We start from the raw sequence: 25,373 nt of genomic DNA on the forward strand, positions 1-25,373 counted from the left end.
TGTACAGAGGAGAAGCACAAGAGCAATGAGAGATAAGAAGAGGAAGAATGGAGGAGATGTAGGGTGGGAGAAAGCAAAGGATAGGTAAAGGGTAAGAGAAAAAATGGTAAAAGGTGAGGGCAGAAGAGGAATGGTTGAGAAATCAGCCAATGGGAAAAATGAGGGAAAGGAAAGGGGTGTTAAAACAAGATTAGGAATAATGGAGAGGAAACATCTTTAGAACAGGCTTTCTGAAAACTCCTGGAGAGGAAGGAAGGAGTTTGTGTTGGTATGAAAAGAGGAGGAAAGGGAAAAGGAGACATGGCAGTCAAAGTTAGGTGAGAGGCGAGAGAGGGAGAAGAAGGAGGAGGCAGTAGGATGACGCTGGGAAAGGAGACAAAGGATTGGTGGATTTGGATGAGAGCAAAGGAAAGAGAGATAGAGCTCAGATGATATTAGAAGAAGGAGTTAAACAAGGGAGGAACTGAGGAATTTTAAGGAAGCGGAGATAACTCCCTGGCACCGAGACACAAAAATAAACAGAATACCAACTTCAGTCCACGGGGATTTATTAACTCATATCGCTTAAATATGTTTGTTCTCAAAATGTGGAGGTCAGGGGTCAGTGTAGGAATTCTCTCAGTGTGTTTACACAGATCTGCCTGAAAATAACCAGGAATGTAAAGGCATAAATCCTGGTTACTGAGCCCAGACAACTGAAAAGTTAAAAAAAAAAAAAAATATCACAACTGCTGTGAAAAATGACAATTCTTGCAAGGGATGTCTTGGAATGATCACGACACATTATTTTGAACTTGTTAATGTCAAATTACATGTATGTATTCATGCATTTACATACATTTGCTTTTCAAAATCTCCCATCAGTTGTAAATTTTGTCTGTTCAGACTATCCCCAAGTCCAAACTCTTTCTAGATGTCTTAGCTCCTTACCCACTGAAGAGGCTGTAATACTCTGAACTTATTAAAGAATGGTCAAAAGCTTTGTGTATTGTTTAGTGACTGGACAGCATGTCTTAGAAATTCAATCCCACAAAGGGTGAGCACAGCAGCCTCCCCACTTTGGAAACTCATTTTAGATGCTTGTAATCAAGATCTCACTCTTTCAATCAGTACCAAAAGCTTATGGCCATTGGAGAGTAGGTCAACTGGTAAATTGAAAGCTCTGCCTTCCAACCCAGTTCCTTCTTCACCACAATGCTCTGTTATGGTCTCTTCCAATGCCAACACAAATGCTGAAGCCACTCCAATGACAGTCGGTGCCTTCATCTATTCCTCTCTTGTGAACAATACCCCAGCATAATGGAACTCCTTCACTTTGGGCAGCAGCTCACTCTAAACCTTACCAGCAGTGGAGCAGAAAATGTTTGTGTCCTGATAGTGTCCCTAGAGGGTAGGTCGCAAGGCTATCCAAATCTGCAGGGTTTGTCCTGTGGATTTATTAAGAAAACAGGATGCAGGAACATGTCAGCTTTACGGTAGTTCTTGAAAGCGGCCAGACAGAGCAATGCTTCAACTCAAATTTTAACCAAGGTAATTTAATATTATTACTAACTTTTAAAACCAGAAGGGTTCAATAAAGTCTACGGGAGGTGCAGCCAAGGGAAGAGACAAATGTCAAATGTATTTGACCTTTATCTATCCTTTACTTTCTCCCTGAAGAAACATTCCTCAGACTTAAGTGTGTGCTGTGCAGTCTCTCAGTCATTAATACTGTTGTGATCCTTTTGATTATGAAGATGATTCTTTATTTGGTTTTCCAGAGAAATGTCCACAACGCCATGTGGATTGATCTCCTCTCTTACAACCCGCTCCTCTCTTTCTTTGTGTATGTCTCTCAGACCAGCAGACATTCATGCTTCAGGGAGCTTTACCTCTCCTCAGCCATCCCAAAATAGTGTGGACACCTTCCAGTCTGCAGGACCCTCCCCAAGTGAGTAAAATGGAAAAGAATTGTCTCTATAAAACTTCTGGCCTGTTAAGTCCTTCTTTGGTTGTTTCCTTCTTGAGTCATTGACACAGAATAAATGTTTTCCTAAATTATTGCTCAGAACGTTCTTGTGTTCTGCTCCTAGACCCTGTCTCCTCCCACACTCCCGTCACTCGTAGGGAGCGACAGAGGAACAGTGACCGCCAGCGTGCCCACAGCACCTCCACCTTGGCAGCCTCTGTTGGCCTTCCTTGCCCCTTTTCCCCTCCTGGGCCTCAGGACGTGAGCACCGCTGAGTGGCAAGTCAGTGAGAGGCTGAGCCAGGCCAACCTGGATGCCATCACCTTCCCAAGCATCCCGCAAACCAACGCAAGTGATGCTGAGAGTGAAGGCACTGCTGTCGGCACCGCTGTTTCCAGCGAAACCCTGGTAAAAGACAGACAGGCAAGACACAGTTTGAGTGACTCCAGCATGTTAGAGGACAGTGCAAAGGACATATACAGAAGCAGAGCTTTCAGTTTAGAGATGAGGGCAGGGCATTCTGCAGAAAATGCCAAACCAGTTTCACCAGTGACACAAATGCCATTACCTTATTTCCAGGTTGCAGCCTCACCAAATAGAAAGAACAGTGGGAGTAGCATATCTCCTCCCCCGTCCTCACACCCATCCGTCCACCAGCACCTGTCCTCGCTGCGAATCTCTGAGTCTAGCCAGGAGCAACCACTAGGAACTTCTACGGGCGCATCACAGGAGGACTTTGACAGTGGCTTCCTCCAAAACCTTGCCTTTCCTCTTCCTCCTCCTCCACCTCCTCCTCCTCTGCCTATCCAAGAGACAATCATCATGGACGATTTACCTCTTCCTCCTCCTCCACCTGAACTGGAGCAGGAAGATGAACAGCAGACAGTGAAAAGGTTTGTCTTTACAACATCTGGGTATTTAAGTCTGAATTTAAATGCTATTATTGTGGACTTTGGAGGGTTTTTTTCTCTGCCTTTAGTCCTGTTTCAGAGTTCCTAAACATCTCCACTAGGATATCCTCTCTTCAGTCTTCTAACCCATTCCTCATCTGTCTTTGTTCCACCTATGTCCAGCCTCCCTCCTTCCACAAAACCACAGTCCTCCACCATCACGTCCATCACCACACCTACCACAAATGAGGACAACCTAGTTCTTGAGTACCAGCCTGTGCCCAAGAGGGAAAAGACATCCGAGGAGCAGAGAGTAGAGGCACTGGCTCGGCAGCTGGTGGGTTTTTGGTGTTATTTTGTTGCTACTTTTATTCACAAAACTCTTTTATACAGTGTACATACTGGTGTCTTTGCTTTTGCCTTGTCATTTGCCTTTGTTATACCTGTTCTGTTCTTGGCATCATTCTGTGTCGAAATATTCATCAACTTGACTGGGAACGCTAGCACAACAGGAACTGCAAGCATTTTTAGTCACAGGCCCCCTATTTTTACTGGCTCAAATAAAATTGGAAAAAAGTCCAAGTCTGGCCTTAGTTTTTATGGTGTGTCCCCAACAGTTGGCTCTAGTTGGGTCCCTCTCTCAGCTCACTGACTCAGCTGTTTCAGGGAGATCACTCTGATTGACTGAAGGCTGTTCACGTTGTCATCTATTTTGAACATTCAAATATGCAGAAATATTGCTTTGTCTTTTGGTAAAAGTTTTGTTGCCATCGTTAAAAGTAAAGCAGGAAGTAGAAACAAAAATGAACCCAACTGGCAATAAAGAAACAGCACCAACTAGCGTTTGGGCGGTGTTTTTACAGAGTGAGCCAGACTGACGAGCGCACAAGTATAAATGGCTCGCACCGGCGTAGAGTACGTGTGTAGGTTACGCCGTCTATGTCTCGCAGAGGTATAAACTGCGCTTAACTTTTTGCCCAAGACACAAGCGACGTAAGGCCAACTCACACTTGACCTACATTTCTAGTAGATCTTTGATATCAGTTTGGTGTCTTCAGGCACACTTTTATGTTCTGTATTCAGCAAGTGAAATGCATGCTCAGTCAGGTTGAGATCAGGTGACTGACTCGGCCAGTGCAGAATCTTCCACTTCTTTCCCCTCATAAACTCCATCTCTACTGTGAACCCCTGTGCAATCATCTTCACCTCATTGGATTGAATAATCGCACATAGTTTAACCCTGGCGATGCCACACATGACCACACAACCACCACTCAAGTGATCTTCTTTACTTGACTGGTTGTTGTGAAGGGGTTTTCTAAGAATCCTGAGCTCATCCGCCACTAATTCTGTGGACATCCAGGCCTTGTTATGTTGCTGAGCTCACTGATGTGTTGTTTCATTCTCAGAATGAGCCAAATGGTTTGGTAGCTTAAACACAGCCTGTATTCATTTCCATTAGAAGCTGCTTTGAAAGCATATTGCTGGTTCACAGAAAGTTTCCAAATACAAATGCTATGCTTTGAATTAATTCCAGACCCCTGCTTAAATAATGAAGAAATAACGAAGGAATAGCCTAAACCTCTACATGAAACAGCTTTTGAGTCAGCTGTCCAATTACCTTTGCATCCAAGGAAAGAGAGGGCTACATGTTAAAGAGCTGGAATTCCTGCACCCTTCTTCCAGCGTGGATGTGAATACCCTAAAATATTTAACTGTAGCTTGTTTCAGAAAACAGATAAAATAACAAAACTGTGTCCAATTGCTGCATTTCTTTACTTTTTTCATTGAACATTCAGAGATTAGAGTTGACCCTTTTTATCATACCAAGTTCTGACTCTGTTTGACGCTACTTTTGTATTTGCACCTGACATATTTCTTGTCGTACTTAGTTTGGATTCTTCTTTTTTACCAGGTGTTGAAAGACCCTTCCCTGGCGTCCCTCTTGGACACATGGGGCAGTAAGTCCACTGTACAGCTAATGGAGGAGATCTTTCCAAACAGCAGACAACACCAAGGCAGTAACCAATCGGATGACAGGTAATTTGGACATCATGCGTTAGACCTTAGTGAATTTGAGAAGACACTGAAACTGAATATTCTATGACACAGATCTTATTTATTTATTTTGTTTCTCAAATATTACTACTGATGTAACCTGTTTAGTTTGGCGTACCATAAGTCTGCAGATGAATTTGTCAACTCACTCATAATCCTACCCACTCTGGTCAGAACAGCAAGGACATGCATAAAATCAAGGATAGTGAATAGTTTTAAAAATAAAATGAAACGCAACACTGGAATGCACTAAATACCACAGACTTAAGTTGTTTAATGATGGAGGAGACTAGAATGAGTTTCCTTTAAAGTGCTTTACAAAACACTAGGCTAAGAACCTTCTAGAGGAGTCTGTTTATTTAGCCTTAAGACCAAAATTGCAGATAGTGAGTGTTGTGGAACTGGAGCACAAGCTGAATGTTGGGGGGGGTGGGGTAGGTGCTTCCTGTAAACCAACATTTATCATCCTTGCTGGGTTTGCTGACAGCCTCCTTCTCTTGTCAGCTGCTGACAAAGCAAAGGAGGAACATCACAAACCTCTGCTGTCTCTGTGTGTCATCCGTAAACCCAGTGACATTGTGAATCTGCTTTGGTTCGTTAATGAAAATGATGTTCACTGAAAGAATGCATAAATAACTGACAAATGCACATTTCAACTGGTAAATCTGAAACTTAATTGTTTCTTAATTAATTATCTTGAAATAATATGACAGCAGGATGCAGCAGATATCTCAAACATACAGGTCAATTCAGAGTGTGTAAATAGATTTCCACTACAGCCACTCCCTTTCTAGTGCCATAGATTACTTTCTATAATCTGAGTCAAAGTTGTCTTTAAGCATTTTATTTATTTGAATTGCTCGGAAACTCTTGAATGATGAGGTAACATGAAAAGTAATTCTGTGTTGCCATCATCAGCCAGAACAGGAGAGACCAGACTAACCTGATCAACATTTCTCCCAGCAGTATGGAGAGTGTCAAACCTCAGTGACTGTTTCATGGAACAATTGCATCACAGAAGCACTGTGTGGAGATGCAGTAGTGTATACAGACAAGTATACACTGTGTTACCTTCTTTTGACCAGAACATGGCCACAGAAATGCACAGACAGTGCACGTGTTGCAGAGCAAAGCAGCAGTCAATTATTTTGCAGGCATTTGCGTTGCCTGCATGTTTACTTCACACTGAGACTTCTGTTCACTGACAGAAATTGGAAATTGCACCAAGCCTGGGAGCAGGAATGTCTCAGTGACAAAATCAGTGACAAAATGTCCTTTCCCCGTTCGTTCCATAGCCTGCCAGCTTCACTGAAGCCAGCATATCAGTCCACCTTTGAACTTAACAAGAAAACCGTCTGCCAACCACTTTACAACAGCAGATACTGCAACATCACAGAGATATAAAAATACTCCTTTCTACATTAAAAATATGGAGCTAGTTTAAATATGTTATAAACTCTTTTTATATCCTCAGACCAGTGTAACAGGCAGACATGTGGCTTCCTGCAGTCCAATCAGTTGAACAACACTGATACCTAGTGGCAAGATATAAAACACAGAATTAATGTGAACGTTTATTGGGAAATCTTTCTAAATTTCCTCCAAAAAGGTAAAATAGTACCTTGTTAAATAGTGAATACGAAACGGTCGAAGACATGTTAAAACGAAATATTACAGAAAAATAATTATTCAAAAAGTGGAAAATCTGTGAGATCAAGGGGAAAATCATTGACCTCATGGTCCTACAACTGCTACTTTAACCACTAGTCCACAGCACCCAAATAGAGAGAATGGTGCAGGCTGGAATGAAACCTGCACCAATGCACCGATTGCTATAGCCTCAGTTTATGGGGTGCCTATTCAAACAGCTGTAGAGGGTCCTGGTTAACTCTCATGTGACCTCAACTGTCAAGGTGTTAATGGCTCCGCAAGAGGTTAAATGGATGGGGCTCAGTTGAAGTGGTCTTTTGGATGAGACGTGAAACATCTTCATGAAACTCAAGGTCCAGTTGCCTTTGCGTTTGCTCTTCTTTTACATGTGTTCCTTTTCTAGAATCCAAGATGGCGTTTGCGATCCTGCTCAGAGCGCAGCAACAGATCTAGGGAAGGAGACTGATCTGGATGAGGAAGAGAAAGACCTCAACACCAGAAAGGTAAAAAGAAAGAAATTAGTCTTTACACATTCAAAAATTGCAGCAGCAGCAGGTGTCATTGTATATTGACACTATCTCCTCCTGTCCATCAGGTGGAGCTGTGTGAAGCTCTGAGGAACAGCAAGGCGGCTTTACAACGGGAGAAAGAAGCACTGCGTGAGGAGCAGAGGCGTCACCAGGCGCTGGGGGCCGGCATAGAAACGCTGGTGCAGGAACAGCTTAAACCCAACGAGAGAGACAAGTACAGCATGTTCATTGGTACGACATCTGACTGCACTGTAACCAAAACAAGGATTATTTTAACATTTATCATTTATCATTCAACAACTAATCTGTTTCAGTTTTAGTGCTCAATTATAAGTTATCTCACAGAACTGTACATAGTAAGGTCAACCCTTACAATATTGTAGAGAGACTCCAAACAATTCAGGTAGATGGCTGTCTGCCTTGACCGGTGATATATCTGCAATGTATTATTGACTAAGGTGCTGACTTTGTTGTTGTTGTTTACAGGAGATCTAGAGAAGATTGTGAACCTACTGCTGTCTCTGTGCAGCCGGCTGGCGAGGATCGACAGAGCTCTGCTCGCCCTGGAGAGAGACGAGCTGTCGCCAGAGGACGCAGCAGAGGAGAGGGTGAGACTGGATTCCACTCATCTGCATGAACCTGTGCAATAATGCTGTGCACTGCATTTTGTTGCATTGTACTTGAACATAGGGTTGCCAACTCCCTGAAAAATAAATAAGGGACACCTCATTGGCAGGGCTGGCCGACCCGATTGCCTTTACCCTTCCCGGTGTGGTGAATTTTTTTAACCCTTATTTGTGTGTGTGAAATGATTTTTTAACTCGAACCTCAATTGAATTAGATGCATATTTTTGAGTGATATGAACACGTGGAAAACAAATTATTATTCAACAATTTATTTTTAAAATAAATATCTTTCTTAAACAGAAACTTGTCATGCTTAACTTAAAACTTTATAAATTAATATAAAACAATAGAAAGCAGAACATTCCTCTTGTAGTAGTGCAATAAGAAAAGTGCAAACAGAAACAGAACAGAAACATTGTTGCTTTGTTGTCTTCCGGTATCTTCTTCGCAAGCAACAGTACCTCGACCAATGAGATGAGTGGGATTCCCGCTGTCAGCTCATTGGTCAAAGAGCAGGAGACGCCATATAGTACAAACTGGGTGCAGTACATCATAGGAGTAGTAGGAGCTGTGTATATGTTTGGTTCTGCAGTTCATTTTGAAATAGCTGGCAACATGACGAGTGTTTGGGCAACACTGAATGTGCAGTGATGTAATGGACTAGTTTTATAATTTTGACAAGCTTACTGTAAACACTCATAGTTTGTAGATGTTCGTAGCGCTTTAGACAGTGTAAGAGCAACTCATCTGTGTGCCATGGAGTGGTATTTGTAAAGAACAAAATGGCTCTGATTGGTTGAACGACTAATCAGAGCCATGACCTCAGCAGAATGTGACATCATAAGGTTTCTCTCGACAGGTCACCAGTCTATCACAGGACTAACATTAAGAGACCAGAATCCATTCACACATGGACACCTACTGTCAATTGTAGAATCAACAATGAACCTGATGTGCATGTTTTTGGACAGTGGGAGGGTGCCAGAGCACCCAGAGAGAACCCAGGCAGACACAAGAACCTGCCTATAATTATAGTATAACTATACTATAAGGGCCACTAATGGCCTTCCACTGGACTGGCTGAGGGCTACACCATTAGCATTAGCTTGGTGGCTTGAGGAGGCTGAGACCTCCACCTGCAGCCGCAGTGGGCTGATCATCTGGCTGTTGGGTTTGACAGGCCAGAGTCAGCGGAGGAGGTTGGACCTTCCAGCCCAACCTCCACACTATTAGTGAGTGTCAGAAATGACTCCTATTTAAAAACTCCTGCTGATAACGTGATAATGTCATCATGACGTCATCAAGAACAAGTGGCCAATGACCATGTCATGATGACATCATCAAGAACAAGTGGCCAATGGCCACGGCCCTAATGGGCGTGTCCAGATGTCACAAGTATGTTTGCATTAGTCAGTGGATAAAGGTTAATATTAAACCAGCCAAAGTTATCTGAACTGGACACAGCATTATGTGGTCATGACCTCAGCAGAATGTGTGACACCATGGGCTCATGAGATCCAAGTTTTTTAGGAGTTTCCAGAGGTAGTGAAACGTGCTTGATGCTCTTGATTTCAGTAAAGCAGCAAAACACATCAACATTGCACAACTGTTTCAACAAGAACACTATCATAGCTAAGGGAGTGAGATGATTGATTGACATCCATAATTTAAATAATATTATTTATTATTTATTTATTTTATAAAATCTGCTGTGATGTTAAACAACAACTCACTAACTTAATTTTAAGTTTTGAGTCCGGCCTCACATTATGGGGCCCAGAGTTCTAATTTGATGTTGTCCGAATACTACACTCAACAAGTGGCCCATATGTCTGCCAGAGTCAAGACAGTGTCACCTTTGCCACATCTGGGCCATGTTCGGTTCATATGCCTCATGCCAGTGCCAACTGAAAGCCATCTGCGCCACCAGCTTCATGCCAAATCTGGACCAAATGTCACTGCTATGTGGGAATTTACCGTAAATTTCCATGAAAAGCGCCCTGTTATTCATTAATTCCATTGACATTTTACACACTATTTTTGATTCTCACGGTAATACGGGACAAAGTGCGTCCCGTTTCAGCTCAATACGGGACACGTACTTTTGTTTCTAAATACGGGACGATTCTGTTTTTCAAGGGACGGTTGGCAACCCTGCTTGAACATGTGTGATGACAATGAAGTTGAATCTACTCTAATCTAAAAATGTCAGGCTTTAGAAGTAAAGTGAATGTGTTTTCAAAAGTACAGCAAACAGAAAATGCTCTCTTATGTGTAGTTTGCCTCATAAAGTGCCAATTCTCAGTAAATTTGCCCATAGTTTTTGTGCACCTACAAAACTCATGTTCTCGTTCAGCATTCTGGAGTTCTTGCCACAGTTTTTCTATGTACCGAGTCTGTGTCTAATGGCTCCTCAGGAAAAACATGTACACTTGTCTTCCTTTTCAGGACTCCCTTCATCACAAACGTTCCCTGCTCCTTCGTCAAACTGAAGATGCCCAGGAACTGAAGGACAACTTGGAGCGGCGACAGCGCGTGGTCCAAGGCATCCTGTCGGGCTCCCTCACCGAACCACAACTCCAAGACTACCGCCTCTTTGTGAGCGCTAAACCTTCCCTTCTAATTCGGCAGCGGCACCTGGATGACCTCATCCGGCAGGAACAGGAGCAGCTGACCCGGCTGGCCGAGAGCCTGCCGGCAGAACTGGCAAAAGCTCACGGTTTGTCGGCGGCTTGTCAGTTCTCCAGCCCCGCGCCCAGCTCGTCTCCAATTTCATCACTGCTTCCACCTTCTGTGATTCCAGGCCCTGCTCACGCAGTCAGGTCCACCACTGTGACATCACTGTGATGTCACGGACAGGCCAACACTGCAGGTGACAATGAAAAATATGAAGAAGAGACATTTAGCTCCTTAAAAACTCAGGTTATGTTCTACAGGAGCTTTATATGAAGGAGGAACGGGCCTGAAACAGGCTCTGCACACACTGAAACAACTATGCAGACTAAAGACATGAAGAAGAAAACCCCACATGTGCCTCATTTTGTTGCATTAGACCTCAACACCAGCAACCAACTCTGTGTGGACTAAAACCAACTGCTGCCAGCTAATTACTCTGGCTATACTCTGCTCTGGACAATTATATTAACTGCCACCAAGCATTTTTAGGTTTCAAGCGTTTCCAAGAAAGTTTGTGTTTGAATGCTTCAAAGGACATATTCAGTGTCACCAGTCATTTTCTGTATTTTTTGCAACTCTTATTTTATTTCTTTGAAGTCCCGAACACACTGGAACTGTCCTTTAACGACACTAAGGTGCTTTCGGGAACCTCAGACAGTCGTCACCATTCCTCCAGGAAGTCTTTATTTCTCGTGGTTAGATGAAGTGAGCAGGTGCATTATCTCCCAAAGAGAAAATACCATCATCTGTAAAGTATCATGATGTTGTCCACCTTTTCAGAGACTTTCACAAAACCTGCTTGTGACTCGCACATGTACAGTCAATTTACATGAATCAATTAACAGCAAACCTGGAAGGACTAAAGGTTCCTATTTCACCGCAAACACTAAAAGCACAGGATCCTAAGGGGGGCGAACTGCTTTGAGAGAACTGTAATTATCACTGTCATGTCATACTGTAACACAACTACTGCTATTATTATATGTATGCCTGGAGCTTGTAGCACTTTGTAGCAGTCTGACTATTGTTAGCAGCAGGCTTTACACTGAATGACGAGAACATTTTTTTCCACTTTTGCCTCTTTAAAAGCTTCCTGTGAAGAAACATTTGACGTCTAAAAATGAAATGTTCCAATTCCAAAGATGTTCACTGGATGAAAGGTTTGCCGACATCAGCTTGGTTCATTTTGTTTTTTTGTGACACTTTTTATTTTGCATTCAACTGGGCCCGCAACTGCAAAACTTTTTTAATTATTATCTGGTCAGACGTTAACTAAAACAAATGTGAAGAATTTATCAAACCCAAAGATATTTAAGTTAGAAGGATACAAATTTTTTACACATGAGAGGCTGGAGTTAGAAATGTTTGAAATTTTTAAATAATTCAAACAATTAATCAAGCATCACACTGACAGATAGATGTGTCAAATATTTTGGGTGCAAATCAGTTTTTCCATGTTCCAGCATACCTGCAGTACAACTCCCAGTTAACAAGAAGCCTTTCACAAGTTTTTTTCCATCATTGCACCTTTTAAATTTATTTTTAATCCTCCTTCTTTTGTAAATGTGTCAAATAAACTATATTACGTTTTATACCCAGTTGAGAATATTGACCAAATTTCCTTTCTTTTCCAGTTTTCATTAAACTGCCAGCTAAGAAATCAAGAATTGGAGGAATTGAACACTGCTTTTTCCTAAATAAAAGTCTTCTTATTGTATTTTTTTCTGGAAAAAATAATATAAAATTCTCCATTTTATTACCGTCCTAATTTTTTGTTATCATAAAGTTATGATTCCTGTGAGGACGTGGTGCTTGAAATCTACAGGAGGTGAAGCCTAAAACACATTTGGTGTTTGCTGCAGTAATTTAGTGTACTGGTGATTTTTATTGCACATCCATAAAATAGATTGGCTTGGAAGACCCAGATTTTAAAAATATATATATATATGAAATTGATATAGCAGGAGCCAAAAACTGTCATTGTGATGACCTCAAATCATACATTTCCCATGATGCGATCACTTTTTACACATTCCTTGCCTGGTAACCACCTGAATTGTCAATGTCAAACCTCCCAACATGCAACTCAAGTCAGCTGTTATTTGTTTGAAGCTCCAAGACATTAATCAACAGAATTACTCAGACCCCAGAAAAACTCTTTCAGAAAGACATTATACAGCTTTTCACATGCTGAATAGCATGCCAGAGGCATAGCAATCATCATTTATGGAACTGGTGTCAGTGACAACAGTGTCTCTTTAATCTGATGTGTTTCAAATCTGATCTCAAGCAAGTAAACATGAAGCACATGCTAAAACAAAGCAAAACCCTTAGAGAATGTATCAAAATTACAATAACAGCAGTAAGTGAGAAATGCATTTAACATATTAAGTCATGCACATGCAATATCAGTTTTCATTATCACAACATTTATTTTATTTTATTTTATTTTTGTTGGCATTTTTACCTTTATTTGATAATACAATGTTCTCTTTGGTCTCTTGTAGTTTTCTACAGAAGGCATACTCTTAATCTGGATAAATTCTTCTCTGAGCAAGTGCAGGATCCGGTGCCATTTGGCTTCCCTGCAGTTCAGATGATCTGGACTGACAAATAATCAGTATGCAAACGTTAATTAACAGCATTGACAGTAATGATAGGTGAAAGGTTTTCATTCCAGATGGTTTTATTCTATACCTGCATGTTAGATTGAAGTGCGCCTTCTAAATATTCTCAGTTTGTCATATTCTCCAAACAGTACAGCGCCAGATCTGCCATAAAAGCGTGACTAGTAACCCCTATTCTACTGGTGTTCATTGTTTCTTTCATTCTTGTTATTTTCAGAGGCACAACAGAATATGTCAAGACATTTTTCAGTTTAATGTTAATTGAAATTTAATGTTCATTTCATGAAAGAACCAAGAACAATTAGAACAACTATTTCCGTTTTTTGGTTTTGTTTTGTTTTTTTGCAAAATAAATGTATTTTGTAAATACTGTCGGTTTGCTCTCTTCAAATTTGACACATGCATGATAATGGATATATCATTCTTATACTAGATGAGGCGGACAGTGTAGTCAGATCCATAGTACAGGAGTTAAAGTAGCCAATATTTTTAACATATTATTAGTATATGTCATATGTTACTCGTGGATGTGTAAAGAGGCAGCTATTTTTGAACAAGTTCTCCCATATGTCTTTATAAAGTTAGGTTAATTAAATCCCTTATTTCAGGTTTAAAGCTACATTTAGCAATCTTATTTAAATGGATCAAACGCCTTTGTGCAATCTGAGCAGACTGAGCTCAGAAAAAAAAAAAACTAACATGAGCAGTGGAGGATGTAGCAGTACATGCTAGAGAGTCACAGAGTTTGCTTGGCTGGGAGGAGGTGCAGTGGATGGGTCAATAAAACACTGGACATGAAGGTTGGTGTTTACTATCCACTCTCTCCGCCATCAGTTTCTTTTAACCATGACAGCTGCTCCCTTGCATAAGATGCTTCTTCTCTTGTTTTCTGTCTCTACCCGGCCAGCCTCAATCAGATGGGTCCCTCCCTATGAGCTGGGTTCTGCTCAGTATTTCTTCCTGTTAACAGGGAGGTTTCTCCTGCCACCGTCGCCTTAGTGCTTGCTCTGGGGATTTCAGCCTGGGTGTTGCAAAGTGTCTTGAGACAATTTGCATTGTTATCGACACTATATAAATATAAATACAGCTGTATTAAACCGAATTGGTTTTGCGAGCAAACCCAGCCAAGCTTCAATTGTAGAGGTGTTATATCAAAACAGATAATTTGTGACAGTGTTGGAAGGTGTACTTTTATGTACATTTCCATTATCCTCAATCTGAAAATTTTGCAAAATAAATCTATGTTTGGTATATTGTGAAAGTTTAAAAAATAGAAATCAGCATGCAAAACACTAGCAGATACTATATTCAACAACAACAATAACCTTTCCATCAACCAGTAATAGTATACACAATGATCAGGCATAACATTATGACCACCTTCCTAATATTGTGTAGGTCTCCCTTGTTCCTCCAAATCAGTTGTGACTCATCAGAGGATGGACATGGGCCTTCTGAGGGTGTCCTGTGGTGTCTGGCAACAGAATGTTGTTAGTGGGGGCCTTTGGGTCCTATGGGTTGAGGGGAGGGGCCTCTGTGGATCATCCCACAGATACTTGATCAGTTTGGGATCTACTGAATTTGGAGGCCAGGTCAACACCCTGTGCTGTTCGTCATGTTTTTTTGAGTTGTTCCTAAAGTGTTTTTTTGTGTGTGTGTGTCTGTGTCAGGCTGCATCCTGCTGGGGATGGCTGCTGCCATCAAGGAGTGTCATTGCTATGGGGTGGGGCTGCCTGGTCTGGTCTAGGTGTGTGGTACATGTCTAAGTAACATCCACATGAATGCCAGGTCCAAAAGTTTCCCAGCAGAACACAGTATTGTCACAAGATGGTCAATGTTATTTACTTCTCCTGTCAGTGGTTTTAATGTTGTGGCTGATCGGTGTATATTTCTTAACTACTTCAAAGTAACTTGCAAAAGCTTTAGAGACGTTCTGTGTTACAAAACAAATAAATATAATATAATATAATATACAGTGACTTCCTCTACCGGTCACTGTAACAGAAGAAAGACATTACTGTTTATGAAGACACATCCGGGTTACCTGTAGGAATGCAGCAGGTGAGTGTGGGGTTAAATACCTGCGGTGGGCGGGGCTTATTCTTGCCTGACAGAAACTACTCCCGACCTTTGAGACGAGTAGGGAGGGAGAGCTAAAGAAGTAAGCAACTCCGTTAAATCAGACCTAATGGCCTCAGATTTAACCCAGGACACGGTGTTATATTTCCTCCAGAACAACGGAGGCACGGTGAAAAACGCGGATCTGGTCACGCACTTCAAACACTTCATTCGGGATCATGTGGACCAGGACCGAAACCGGGAGCTCTTCAAGAAGTTCATCAACACAGTGGCTACAGTCAAGCAGATTGATGGTGTGCGTTACGTGATTCTCAGAAAGAAGTTCAGAGGAAATGTCCCCGGCGGCGGCGGCGGTGGCGGCGTTGAAGTGGGCGCTTCCCTCTCTCCGCGGCTCCCCCGTACCGCCGGGAAGAACCCCAAGCGCCACCCGGAGAACCCCTCCGTAAGCCCGCCTGTGAATACGCGGAATCGTCAGCAGAAGCAAACCCCCGCCCCGGCTGGAGAAGCGGTGCTAACTGCGGCTGGGATCATTGCGAACAACAACAACGACGTGGAAACCAATTTGAATCTAAAACAGAAACAAAAGGTAAAAAGCGCGTCTGAACCTTCCGGTAGACCACCAACAGGAGTGAGTCAGATCTCAAACAAAACAGAGCTGAGGACCCCCCCTCAGCCCGAGCCTCCAGCCTCAGATCAGCGCTTTGGAGTGGGACAGCAGAGGCTGGGTTCTGGCCCACCTCTGGGTGTCACACCTGTCCTCCCTGCCTATCACAGAGAAACCAGCCAGCAGGTTGTAGCCCCAGAACCTCTCAGAGGGAGGGAGGCACATGTACAGCCTAAGGGGGGTCTTCGCCAGCAGGTTGTAGCCCCAGAACCTCTCGGAGGAAGGGAGGCACATGTACAGCCTGAGGGGGGTCTTCGCCAGCAGGTTGTAGTCCCAGAACCTCTCGGAGGAAGGGAGGCACATGTACAGCCTGAGGGGGGTCTTCGCCAGCAGGTTGTAGTCCCAGAACCTCTCGGAGGAAGAGAGGCACATGTACAGCCTGAGGGGGGTCTTCGCCAGCAGGTTGTAGCCCCAGAACCTCTCGGAGGAAGGGAGGCACATGTACAGCCTGAGGGGGGTCTTCGCCAGCAGGTTGTAGCTCCAGAACCTCTCAGAGGAAGGGAGGCACATGTACAGCCTAAGGGGGGTCTTCATCAGGAGCCTCCTCTACATAGGACCAGCCTTCATCCTCAAGTCAGGGCACGCCGCGCCAGACACAGGCAGAGCTACAAATCTGCTGTCTCTTGTGATGAAGATGAGGAGGAAGAACAGGAGATTCCATTGAGGACACATCCAGCTGAAGGAGTGAGGCCCCTGAACAGTCCTCTCTATGAGACGGGGGAGGTTATTTCTGGCTTCTCGCCCTACTACACAGACGTGCCTGCAGCTCCCTCGGCCCTCGTCTCCTCTTCCCACTCGTCATGGGATAGGAAGCCCCCAAAGATACTGAGCCCTCAGGGCCCAGGACCGAGCTTGGAGACGGGGTTGGGTATGCGAGGGCAACTGGTCGGGCCAGGGCTGGAACCTAATCCTGTCCCAGTGGAGTTTTTTCCCACGAGACGCACCCAGCCTGCAGCGGCAGACCACCACATGCCGTATCTTAGTCAAGATACTGAGGCAGAGCTGTACCGCAACATCCACCAGGACCACCGACTTTCTCAGCTTGCAGGTGTCCAACTGGAGCCAAACCATGGATTTAATCAAGGTCAGAAGATGTTGTCCTCCAGCCACAGCAGCATCTTCTCCCCGCCATCTGTTGGCAGCTTCCCCAACAGCAACTGGTCATCGCCTGGTTCCCCAAGATATTCAGAGTGGTACAGCAGTTCAGAGGATCTACAGGCCCGAGCAGGTGCGTCAGCAGTCTGTGTGCTGTCATTCAAATTAGGGACGTCCCGATCAAGTTTTTTGGCTCCCCAATCTGATCTTTTTAACATTAACTTTGGCCAGTCCGAGATCCCTATCTAATCTCGAATAAACTACATTTTGAATATTGTCTTATTTGAATAATGTTTGCTCAAAAATGACAGTGACTAGCTGTTGTTGCCAGACTCCCTCAGCATTTAATGTCCAGTCTCAAGCAACCACAGACAGACATAGCAACTTCTGGGATATCTACTGTAATTGGTAGCGTCTGACACACTTTAGTCAAGTAACAGAACAGTATAGTATAAAACTAATGCTGAGCGGACCAAGAATCCAAATTAATAGAGTCAGAAAACAAAATTTGGATTTTTATTTATTTTTTAATCTAGTGTCTTGTGTTTCTGCACTGGCCTTTATTTCATCTTTAAATCATACAGTGTGGTGGCACTGAGCTTGTGACAGTCGTGGCTGGAGTCGTCCACTTACGTGTGGTCCATCTGTTCCATTCCTGTGAATTTGACATCTCCGGAACAACAGAATGTCTTCAGTTTTGTCGCAGACATTCACTTAGATTCAATGGAATTATATATTTTTTTCACACAAATCCCTTATAGGATAAAATGATGCAGTGATGATTTTCGTATATTCGAAAGCTCATCTTCACTGTGCCATCATGATGTTCTGCAAAAACACTACAGATGTAGATGGAGGCTGCCACTTGATTTGCCAATTTGTATGGCAAATCTCTTTTACAGCAACGGAGCAGCAAACAGACGTGTATGTTAAAAATGAGTGGTTATCACTTTAACTCTAACCACAGGTGAGCGTGCGGGTGTGGTTAAAATCCAGGAAGTTCTCGACCGAGCACACTCGCAAAGGCTGAAGTATGAGCCTCACCATGGAGGCGTGCCATGGCATCACTCTACAGGCCATCTCTGTGAGGACCAGGAGCCCGGAGCTCGTTTGTCACCACTGCATCGCTCCAATGACCATCTCCACATCAACCAGAATCCTAACGCCCGAACCATCCAATGGCAACTTTCCACAGGTCAGAGCGGTTTTCATTATTTGTCCGGAGCTGCTACCACAGTTTATGTAGGGGATGCGCACATCACACACTGTTGATTTTGTAAACAGGGGGCGAATGTGGCTCAGTAGGTAGAGTGGCCTGTCTACAGCTTGATGCCACATGCCGAAGTGTCCTTGAACAAGACACTGAACCCTGGTGTGTGAATGTGTGTATTATTGTGTGAGCGAATGAGTAAGATGTGTCACTGTAAAACGCCTCTATATAAAAACAACCATTTAATTAACATGCTCTTTGGGGTGAGATAATGCTATATGTTTTACTCATTTGAATGATTAATTGTGCCACATCTAAAAGTGCGTTCAGGTGGCCAGTTATTGACCTAGATTTTTTTAGGTGTTAAACCTTAAACCTTTTCTCCGTCCCACAGATAGTTTGCGTGATGACTGTGAGAGGGAAGAGCCGAGTGAGAGCCCCGCACCACGGCTGCGCCCCTCTGCCAGCAAGCGGCTCAGCAGCCGACTGAGGAGCAGGATGTGCCGCAGCCTGGGAACCGACCTGGATCAGCTCCTCCAGGAGGAGCAAGCCAGAGGAGGAGGAACAGGATCAAATGAGGCTGCCCGACTGAGCCGCCTGCACCGCATCTCCTCCTCGCTCAGCCTTCGCTACAACCTGTCATCCTCCTCGCTGTCGTCCTGTTCCACGCCACCTCGCTGCCAGAGCCTCGCTGATCTGGTCGAGGGGAAGGTGGGGAAGGAAGGGGGCATGGACTTCTCCACCATCACTCACCACGAAGCCCACTATAAGCAGGTGAGATTCAAAAGTAGAATAGTTTGCTTCTTTTTAAATGTCCTGCTTACACACACTTAACACTCTTCAGAGATAGCTACCTCAGGGGTGTCAAACATACGGCCCGGGGGCCAAAACCGGCCCGGACAGGGTCCAATCTGGCCCGCAGGATGAATGTGCAAAGTGCGAAAATGACATTCATTCTTTCAATAAAACTGCTAACTAACTGCTATTCCCAATTTCTCCAGTAGGTTCACACTGTTTTAGTAAGAGTTTGTTTAGTTGTTCGTAAAATGTTTTGTAAAAGGATTGAGTTCATGAAATGTAAACATTTTCATAATGTACTTGTACTTCTTTGCACGTAAACAAATTATCTTGCTATTATCTTAGTGGTTCTGACCCCTTGAGATCAAATTGGGCTGTATGTGGCCCCTGAACTGAAATGAGTTGGACACCCCTCAGCTACCTGGTTAAGCATTCGCCCCATGAACCGAGGCTACAGTCCTCGTAGCAGTGGCAAAGGGTCAGTTCCAGCCTGTGAGAAGATGATTCACATTGTCAGTTATGGTTGTGCTGTGGAGTATATAATGCCTTATCTGTTGATAACGGAAGAAGGCATGTCTGGGGATATTAAATTTCTCAATCATTTGTTCAAATTGTACAATGTATTACTTGCCAACAGGTGTTTCAGTGTATTGATGGCATTGTTACACCATTGTTTGAAACCAGCATGAAGTAATCCTGGCTAGAGATCAGGATTATTTAAAATAGGGTGAAGACAGATGTGAGCTTTGACTGTCTCTCAAGTCTACTCATTAACCTCAATGTCTTAATCGTAGTGAGAGTTGACAGAGTTGGAACAGCTCAGTCTAATAGTTATAAATTCCTGTTTGGTGAGTTTTCAACATCCAGTTAGATAGAAGTTGTTTCATCCTTGATAGCTTGTCATTTCTGAGTTTAACTTCAATTAGATTTTCTGATCGTTTGTTGAATTATTAAAATCCCTACGAGACATGATAAGGCTTGTTACTGTCAACAGTCGCTGGTTCCACTGGAGGCCAAGGAGCACGCCTGGCTGGTGAAGTGTGCAGCAGGGTCCTGGACAGACATCTACTCCCTGTTCAGAGAGGACTCGTCCCTGCTCAACAGACAAGACTTCATCTCTGGCTTCACTGTGCTGCACTGGATCGCCAAACATGGCGACCACCGAGTCCTCAACACTCTATGGTATGCAGATAGCGGTTACCCTCTATAAAACAGGAAGGTCTGGTTTATGAAGCATTCGGAAGCTAGTTTCACTTCAGAGGACAAGAGTTTGAATAGTATAAAATGTTGTGGCTTTTAATTAGATGTCTGAACTGTGGATTACGACTGAAAGGGTTTGTCTCTTAAACCACTGAATTTGAGGCTCTTTTCAGAACTGTCAGTCAAATATTCATTTAAGGTTAGATGAGAACATTCATTTCTCGTGCAGTTTGTAGTGACATTTTTTGTCCGTCAAAAGATGAATTCTACCTTTTACGCTCCACTACTAGCAGCACTCTAAATGTGTGTCATACAGATTGCATGCAAAGTCAATATAAAGTCATTAAGGACCCACCCAAAAGCAAACAAGCTGAATGTCAACCCTTGCAAGCTACAGCTGCAAGACGCTTTTCATTAGCGAGCATTATTTAAATTCCGTGTGGCGCCACTCTTGGACCGTACAGCGCAGACTCTGGCTCTAAAGCTGCAAGATGGCGCCGCCTGTAAACCCTGGGAAATACCATCAGTTTAGCCAATGCAAGGAAGTCGGGATGCATCGTCCATATTTATATACAGTCTATGGTGCTCTCCTGTGTGTTCAGGCGCACGTATGTCTGCATGTGTGTGTGCATCGGGGCGGAACTCTGCTGCCATACAGAGAGCAGAGGAGAATTGTAAACGCACGATCATGTAGAGACAAAAATGAAATGCTGTCTTGTAAATAAGATAGATAACATAAGGCTATTTAGTTTGTTTAATAAAAGAACAAGATATAGTTCTATATATAGTTCTAAAGGAAAGGTAACTTTAAATTACTTCTGTTGTGATCTGACGCTATATAGAAAATACAATTAAATAAAATTAGCTTGACCTTCAAGGGTGGCTAGGGGGTGCCTTTGGGGGGGGCAGGGTGCTCCCATAATATAATGGTTGGGGAAATACTACCGAGTTTTTCTTCTGGGGGCTTTTGGGCAAGCAGTAACGGTCAGTCAAGCAATTCAAGGTCTCAAATGTCCCTAAATAATATTTGGGAGTTTGTGGAGGTTGTGTTTTACCTTAGTAAAATAAATAGTTTTGCCACCAGGCACTGATCTGCTCTCTCTGGGTGTGGTTTTAGGTACGGAGTCGAAAAAGTTGGTATGACCTTCGACGTAAACGCCAAGTCAACAAGCGGCCACACGCCTCTCCACATCGCTGCCATCCACTGCAACAAAAACATCATACGCCTACTGGTTAACAAGTTCAAGGCCAATGTGAAGCTGAGGGACATAGCGGGAAAGAAGCCCTGGCAGTACCTGAATGCCACAGTTTCGGTGGATATCTTTCAGCTTCTGGGAGCACCAGCGCGGGCCGCTGTGACAGGAGAGGGAGGACTCGGGAGTGTAGACCCCAGCTGGGCGCGGAAGTCACATCGGCGCCATCCGCGCCATCACTTGTCCACAGCTTCGGGTGCGAGGCCGTTGACTATTTTGAGCGCGGCGAAGGTCAAAAGATCGACATCGATCGCTGCGCTCTTCAAACACAAGTCGAAGCATCGGTTTCAATCACATCCGTCTGACTCCTCTGTTTAAAAACCTCAGTGTGTGGATTGAGTCGGACTTTGTTTGGAGAGTTCTACTGTTACACAACAGAAGAACTGAGCCACAGTCTATGCTAAGACGAAAAAGCGACCGATGCACTACCATATATTCCCAATTGGTAGTACTTTATTTTTATCAGTCAATAAAACACGTGGAGTTGATTATGTAACAACATTCTTCCCTTTGGTCAGCCGTGCAGTGGCTCCCCGACACGTGCATTTGTTTTGTTGACCTGCAACAAAACGCCTTAACATACTATGGACAACTAGAGAGCCCAAAATCAAATTTTAATTTCTCTTTTAATAAACTGCTGCTACAATAACTAATCCTCTAGCTGTCACCAAGCAAACAGCATCAGCTATTCTACTGAGACAGATTTGGTTTGTCACTTCATGGCACTTAAAACAGTAATAATAGTACAGCAGTTTTAAATGGTGTGTTTGTGAAGAGTGAGAGATGAGTGACATATAGTGTTTATCAGTTGAATATAACAGTAGATCAGAAGCAGTGTGCTATTAAACATTAGAGTACGCTATGGAAACAGCAGTGACACACAACTAACCGCTCTTTGCATTACTGTGAAACTGAAAATATGGAACAGGATGTATCACGGTCCATCGCTGCAGGTTCTAGAGAAAGTTGTGTTTACTTCATGGTGCACATTTTCAGTTTTCACTTTGCCTAAATTTTTACCCTAAAATTCCTCTTTGCTCTGTCAGAGCAAGTTTCCTCAACTACGAAACAACTGTAAAACCTCCCAGGAATACATTTCAGCAGATGCTTGATTCCTAATCTGTGCTCTTGTTTCTGTTGTGGATCAAAACAGCCTCTTACACTGGCAAAAGGTTGTCAAAACAAAATGGTTCTATGGAAATGAACAATGTTTGGTAGGTGATGGACAAAATACCATGATAAAATCACCAAAGGTGGCACATGGATTTTCTTATTTGAACACAGTGAAATCAGCTATTTGCCCTGTTTGCAGCCTTTGTGTTAAGTTAACCAGTGTGTATTTACTGTACAGGTGTGAGAGCAAAGTCGGTCTTTTAATCCAACCTTTAACAAGAATGCAAATGGGCACTTCAGATAGTCAAACAGTTTTAACTTGGAGTACAATTATATAAGCACTCACAAAGGGGCAGGCTATGGATTTGGGAGCAAAATTGAAATTAACGTAGCTTATTTGGTGGTGTACGCGATTTCACTTGTTTTTTTTTAGGTGTTGCTTTTCATCACAGCGTGTTGCCTTCATGTGCTGCTTGGACGTTAAGACTTCATGCAGTTGTCAAACAGCAAAACATCCAATGCAGGCGTAACCGAAGTCCTTTGGTCCTGTGGTTTCTGTGTAGTTCTTTATCTATCAGGTTTGATTGTAAAGTCTTAGATCCTACAGCCTCAAGCAGCACATGCAGCACAGCACAACTCTGACGTGAAACAAGAAGTTGTGGTATTCACTGACGAGACACAAGACAAAAAGATCATCAGGACTGGATCATACTGGATTCGTAGTTAATGCTGTACAAAGTGGATAAAAGCAAGTACTGTCCTTACACGTCACCAGGATGAAACTGGGGTGTTTTTGGCTTGTTAATTATTTGGTGTCGTGTTTACTTGAATGTTCTACAGGGGAGATGCACAGTATTTTTCACACCACTGGCAGAGTTTGTACTGTATGCTGAGTATTAAATATGTTTCACATTTGGAGGTTATTGATGTTTGTATTCTTTGCACAGCATGGTGGGTTTTCCATTGACTTCCATTCTGTTGATTTTCTGTGGAGGCAAAAAAGAGACAAGATCAGACAGCCAGCCTCCACTATTCATATCTTTTTTAATTCATGTGTGTTGTTTCATGTTTTTTTTGTCCTTCCTACAAAATAATTGTAATTTGTGGAAGTATAATACTGAGTGTTTCTTCTTAAATTCCATTGTAACAGTGTATCAGTATTATCTAATGATCTATTCAAGGACATTTAGTCAGAAAGCATCACTGCCCTTTACTTATTTTGATTTGGTTTTTGTTCTCAGCCTTGGACTATTCTGGGATTTGTCTGAATGCTACACTTTTATCTTGGCCTGGGCTTATAATACTGACACAGGCGTATGCCCCAGCAACATTGTTTTCAAGGTCATAAGGGCCTGCTCCACAGTTTATTTTCCCTTCTACTCTTGCAAGGTGGCAAGCAGTATGACTTTGAGATTTGTGCACTCATTTTGATCACTGCTACATGGCAAGGAGCACTGTCATGCTCTAATTCTGTAAATGTTTAAATGTTCAGATTGATCTTCGGGCTTGACGTTTATTAGGCCAATTTCACTCGGAAGCGGACCTGACACACTGGCTCTAAACTCTCTTTCAACATTATTCCTTTTATTGATTTTCATACATCGGCACGTTTGCTGTGAAAAGACTCCTCATCAACAGGTTTGGCATTTTGCTGCCAGAAAATAGTTTAAAATCACTGACATAAAAAGAGCATGCGGGTCACATGGTTCACTTTATTGTACTTTAACTGCTCCAGATTGATCCTCACTCACTACTTGTTGGGAAAGTCAGTGGGCACTCTGCAGTATGAGCTCCGTGATACTTCTGTATATTTTGCTGAGTTAAACTGTCTGCTGCAGTGGAGTACTTGATCCAGCTCACTACTTAACTGTCTGAGCCTTACAGTACACATCAGTATATAGATAGCAGAGGTTGACTATTAGTGCAGAAGTTAAAATTAAAAACAATTGTCTTTTCTTGTTCCTGTGACAGTGTTGAATAAAACAAAACTTCTTCAATAGTTTTTTTTCTGAAGAGAGGTCTCTGGAGCAGTCAGGTTCAGAAGAATAGAGTTTATTTCAGCACAATAAGTTATACATCCATAAACCAGAAGTGTCTTCAGATCGCAACCGATTTTTCTTTGTGTTGCACCTTGTTTTTTTTTTACCAACAAATGTTTCTCCTTTTGGGTTAGTTTTTTGCCTAAATTCGGCTCCTTTTTTTAGTTTTATTAATGTTTATTGCTTGGTCGCTATCTGCGTCATATAACACAGCCCCTCGCCTACTGTCTTCATTGCCTGCCTTTCCCTTTAAAGGCTCTAGGGCATGAGCACTAGTCATGCCGGCCCCTGTGTCTGTCCCTGAGATAAGCTCCCACCTGTAGGGTATGATTTGATGCCGAGAGTTCTGGCTTGTTGTGCTTGAGCGGGGTTTTCCAGACCCCTCCCCTCTCTACTTCTCTATTCTTATGTTCAGATTCTAATCATTTTTATACTACACTACAGTAGTGAAGTATTTACAATCTACACTACATGTGTTTATTATGCCTTTTAGCAGATGCATGTTTTCATTACAGGGTATATATTTTCAATATTTCCAATAAAAAAGGTTGTTTTGTGTTTATTTGTGCAAATAACTTTAAAATAGTCATGTCATTTAGATTCACTTTTCACAACATTAGTTGGTTTGATTGGTTTGATGAACTCTCTCTGTAGACCAGTATTGATGATTACGTTATAAAGCTGCAACCCTGTCTTTGGAATGAGGTCTGTGAAGAAGCGACGTACTGTTCCAGCATCTGCATCTGTTCCAACTTGTTCAGTATGGCTGCAGAAACACGCCTCTGAACATGTTTGCTCACTCGTGTGTGTGTGTTTACATGTAGGTGTGTGTGTTCTGGCACAGCTGTCTTTGTATCTGCGTGAGGACCGGTTTGAACATTATAGAACATCAGAGTGAGCATATTATTGTTGAAAT

General features: G+C 42.9%; 2 protein-coding genes across 4 annotated transcripts in view; both read left to right on the plus strand.

Annotated features, from left to right (window-relative positions):
• The window catches only part of shroom3 (shroom family member 3), a 57,189-nt gene extending 43,121 nt beyond the window's left edge, over positions 1 to 14,068 (plus strand). For 2 of the 3 annotated variants that reach the window (XM_084571623.1, XM_084571624.1), the window contains exons 18-25: positions 1,839 to 1,930; positions 2,073 to 2,841; positions 3,022 to 3,175; positions 4,754 to 4,878; positions 6,950 to 7,049; positions 7,142 to 7,307; positions 7,563 to 7,684; positions 10,152 to 14,068. In XM_084571623.1, coding sequence (XP_084427749.1) covers positions 1,839 to 1,930; positions 2,073 to 2,841; positions 3,022 to 3,175; positions 4,754 to 4,878; positions 6,950 to 7,049; positions 7,142 to 7,307; positions 7,563 to 7,684; positions 10,152 to 10,550 — 1,927 coding nt within the window. In that variant the 3' untranslated portion in view covers positions 10,551 to 14,068. The remainder of the gene's footprint in view (positions 1 to 1,838; positions 1,931 to 2,072; positions 2,842 to 3,021; positions 3,176 to 4,753; positions 4,879 to 6,949; positions 7,050 to 7,141; positions 7,308 to 7,562; positions 7,685 to 10,151) is intronic. The other variant, XM_084571625.1, reaches the window with a different exon arrangement.
• Positions 14,069 to 15,090: 1,022 nt separating this feature from the next.
• Positions 15,091 to 25,092, plus strand: sowahb (sosondowah ankyrin repeat domain family member B). Its single transcript, XM_084571734.1, has 5 exons — positions 15,091 to 16,977; positions 17,812 to 18,039; positions 18,449 to 18,828; positions 19,847 to 20,034; positions 21,170 to 25,092. The coding sequence occupies exons 1-5, from the start codon at positions 15,195 to 15,197 to the stop codon at positions 21,621 to 21,623; spliced, it is 3,033 nt and encodes a 1,010-aa protein (XP_084427860.1). The 5' UTR covers positions 15,091 to 15,194; the 3' UTR covers positions 21,624 to 25,092.
• Positions 25,093 to 25,373: the final 281 nt, after the last annotated feature.

This window comes from Chelon labrosus (genome assembly GCF_963514085.1).
Source record: "Chelon labrosus genome assembly, chromosome: 22".
In the NCBI taxonomy this organism is placed as follows: Eukaryota; Metazoa; Chordata; class Actinopteri; order Mugiliformes; family Mugilidae; genus Chelon; species Chelon labrosus.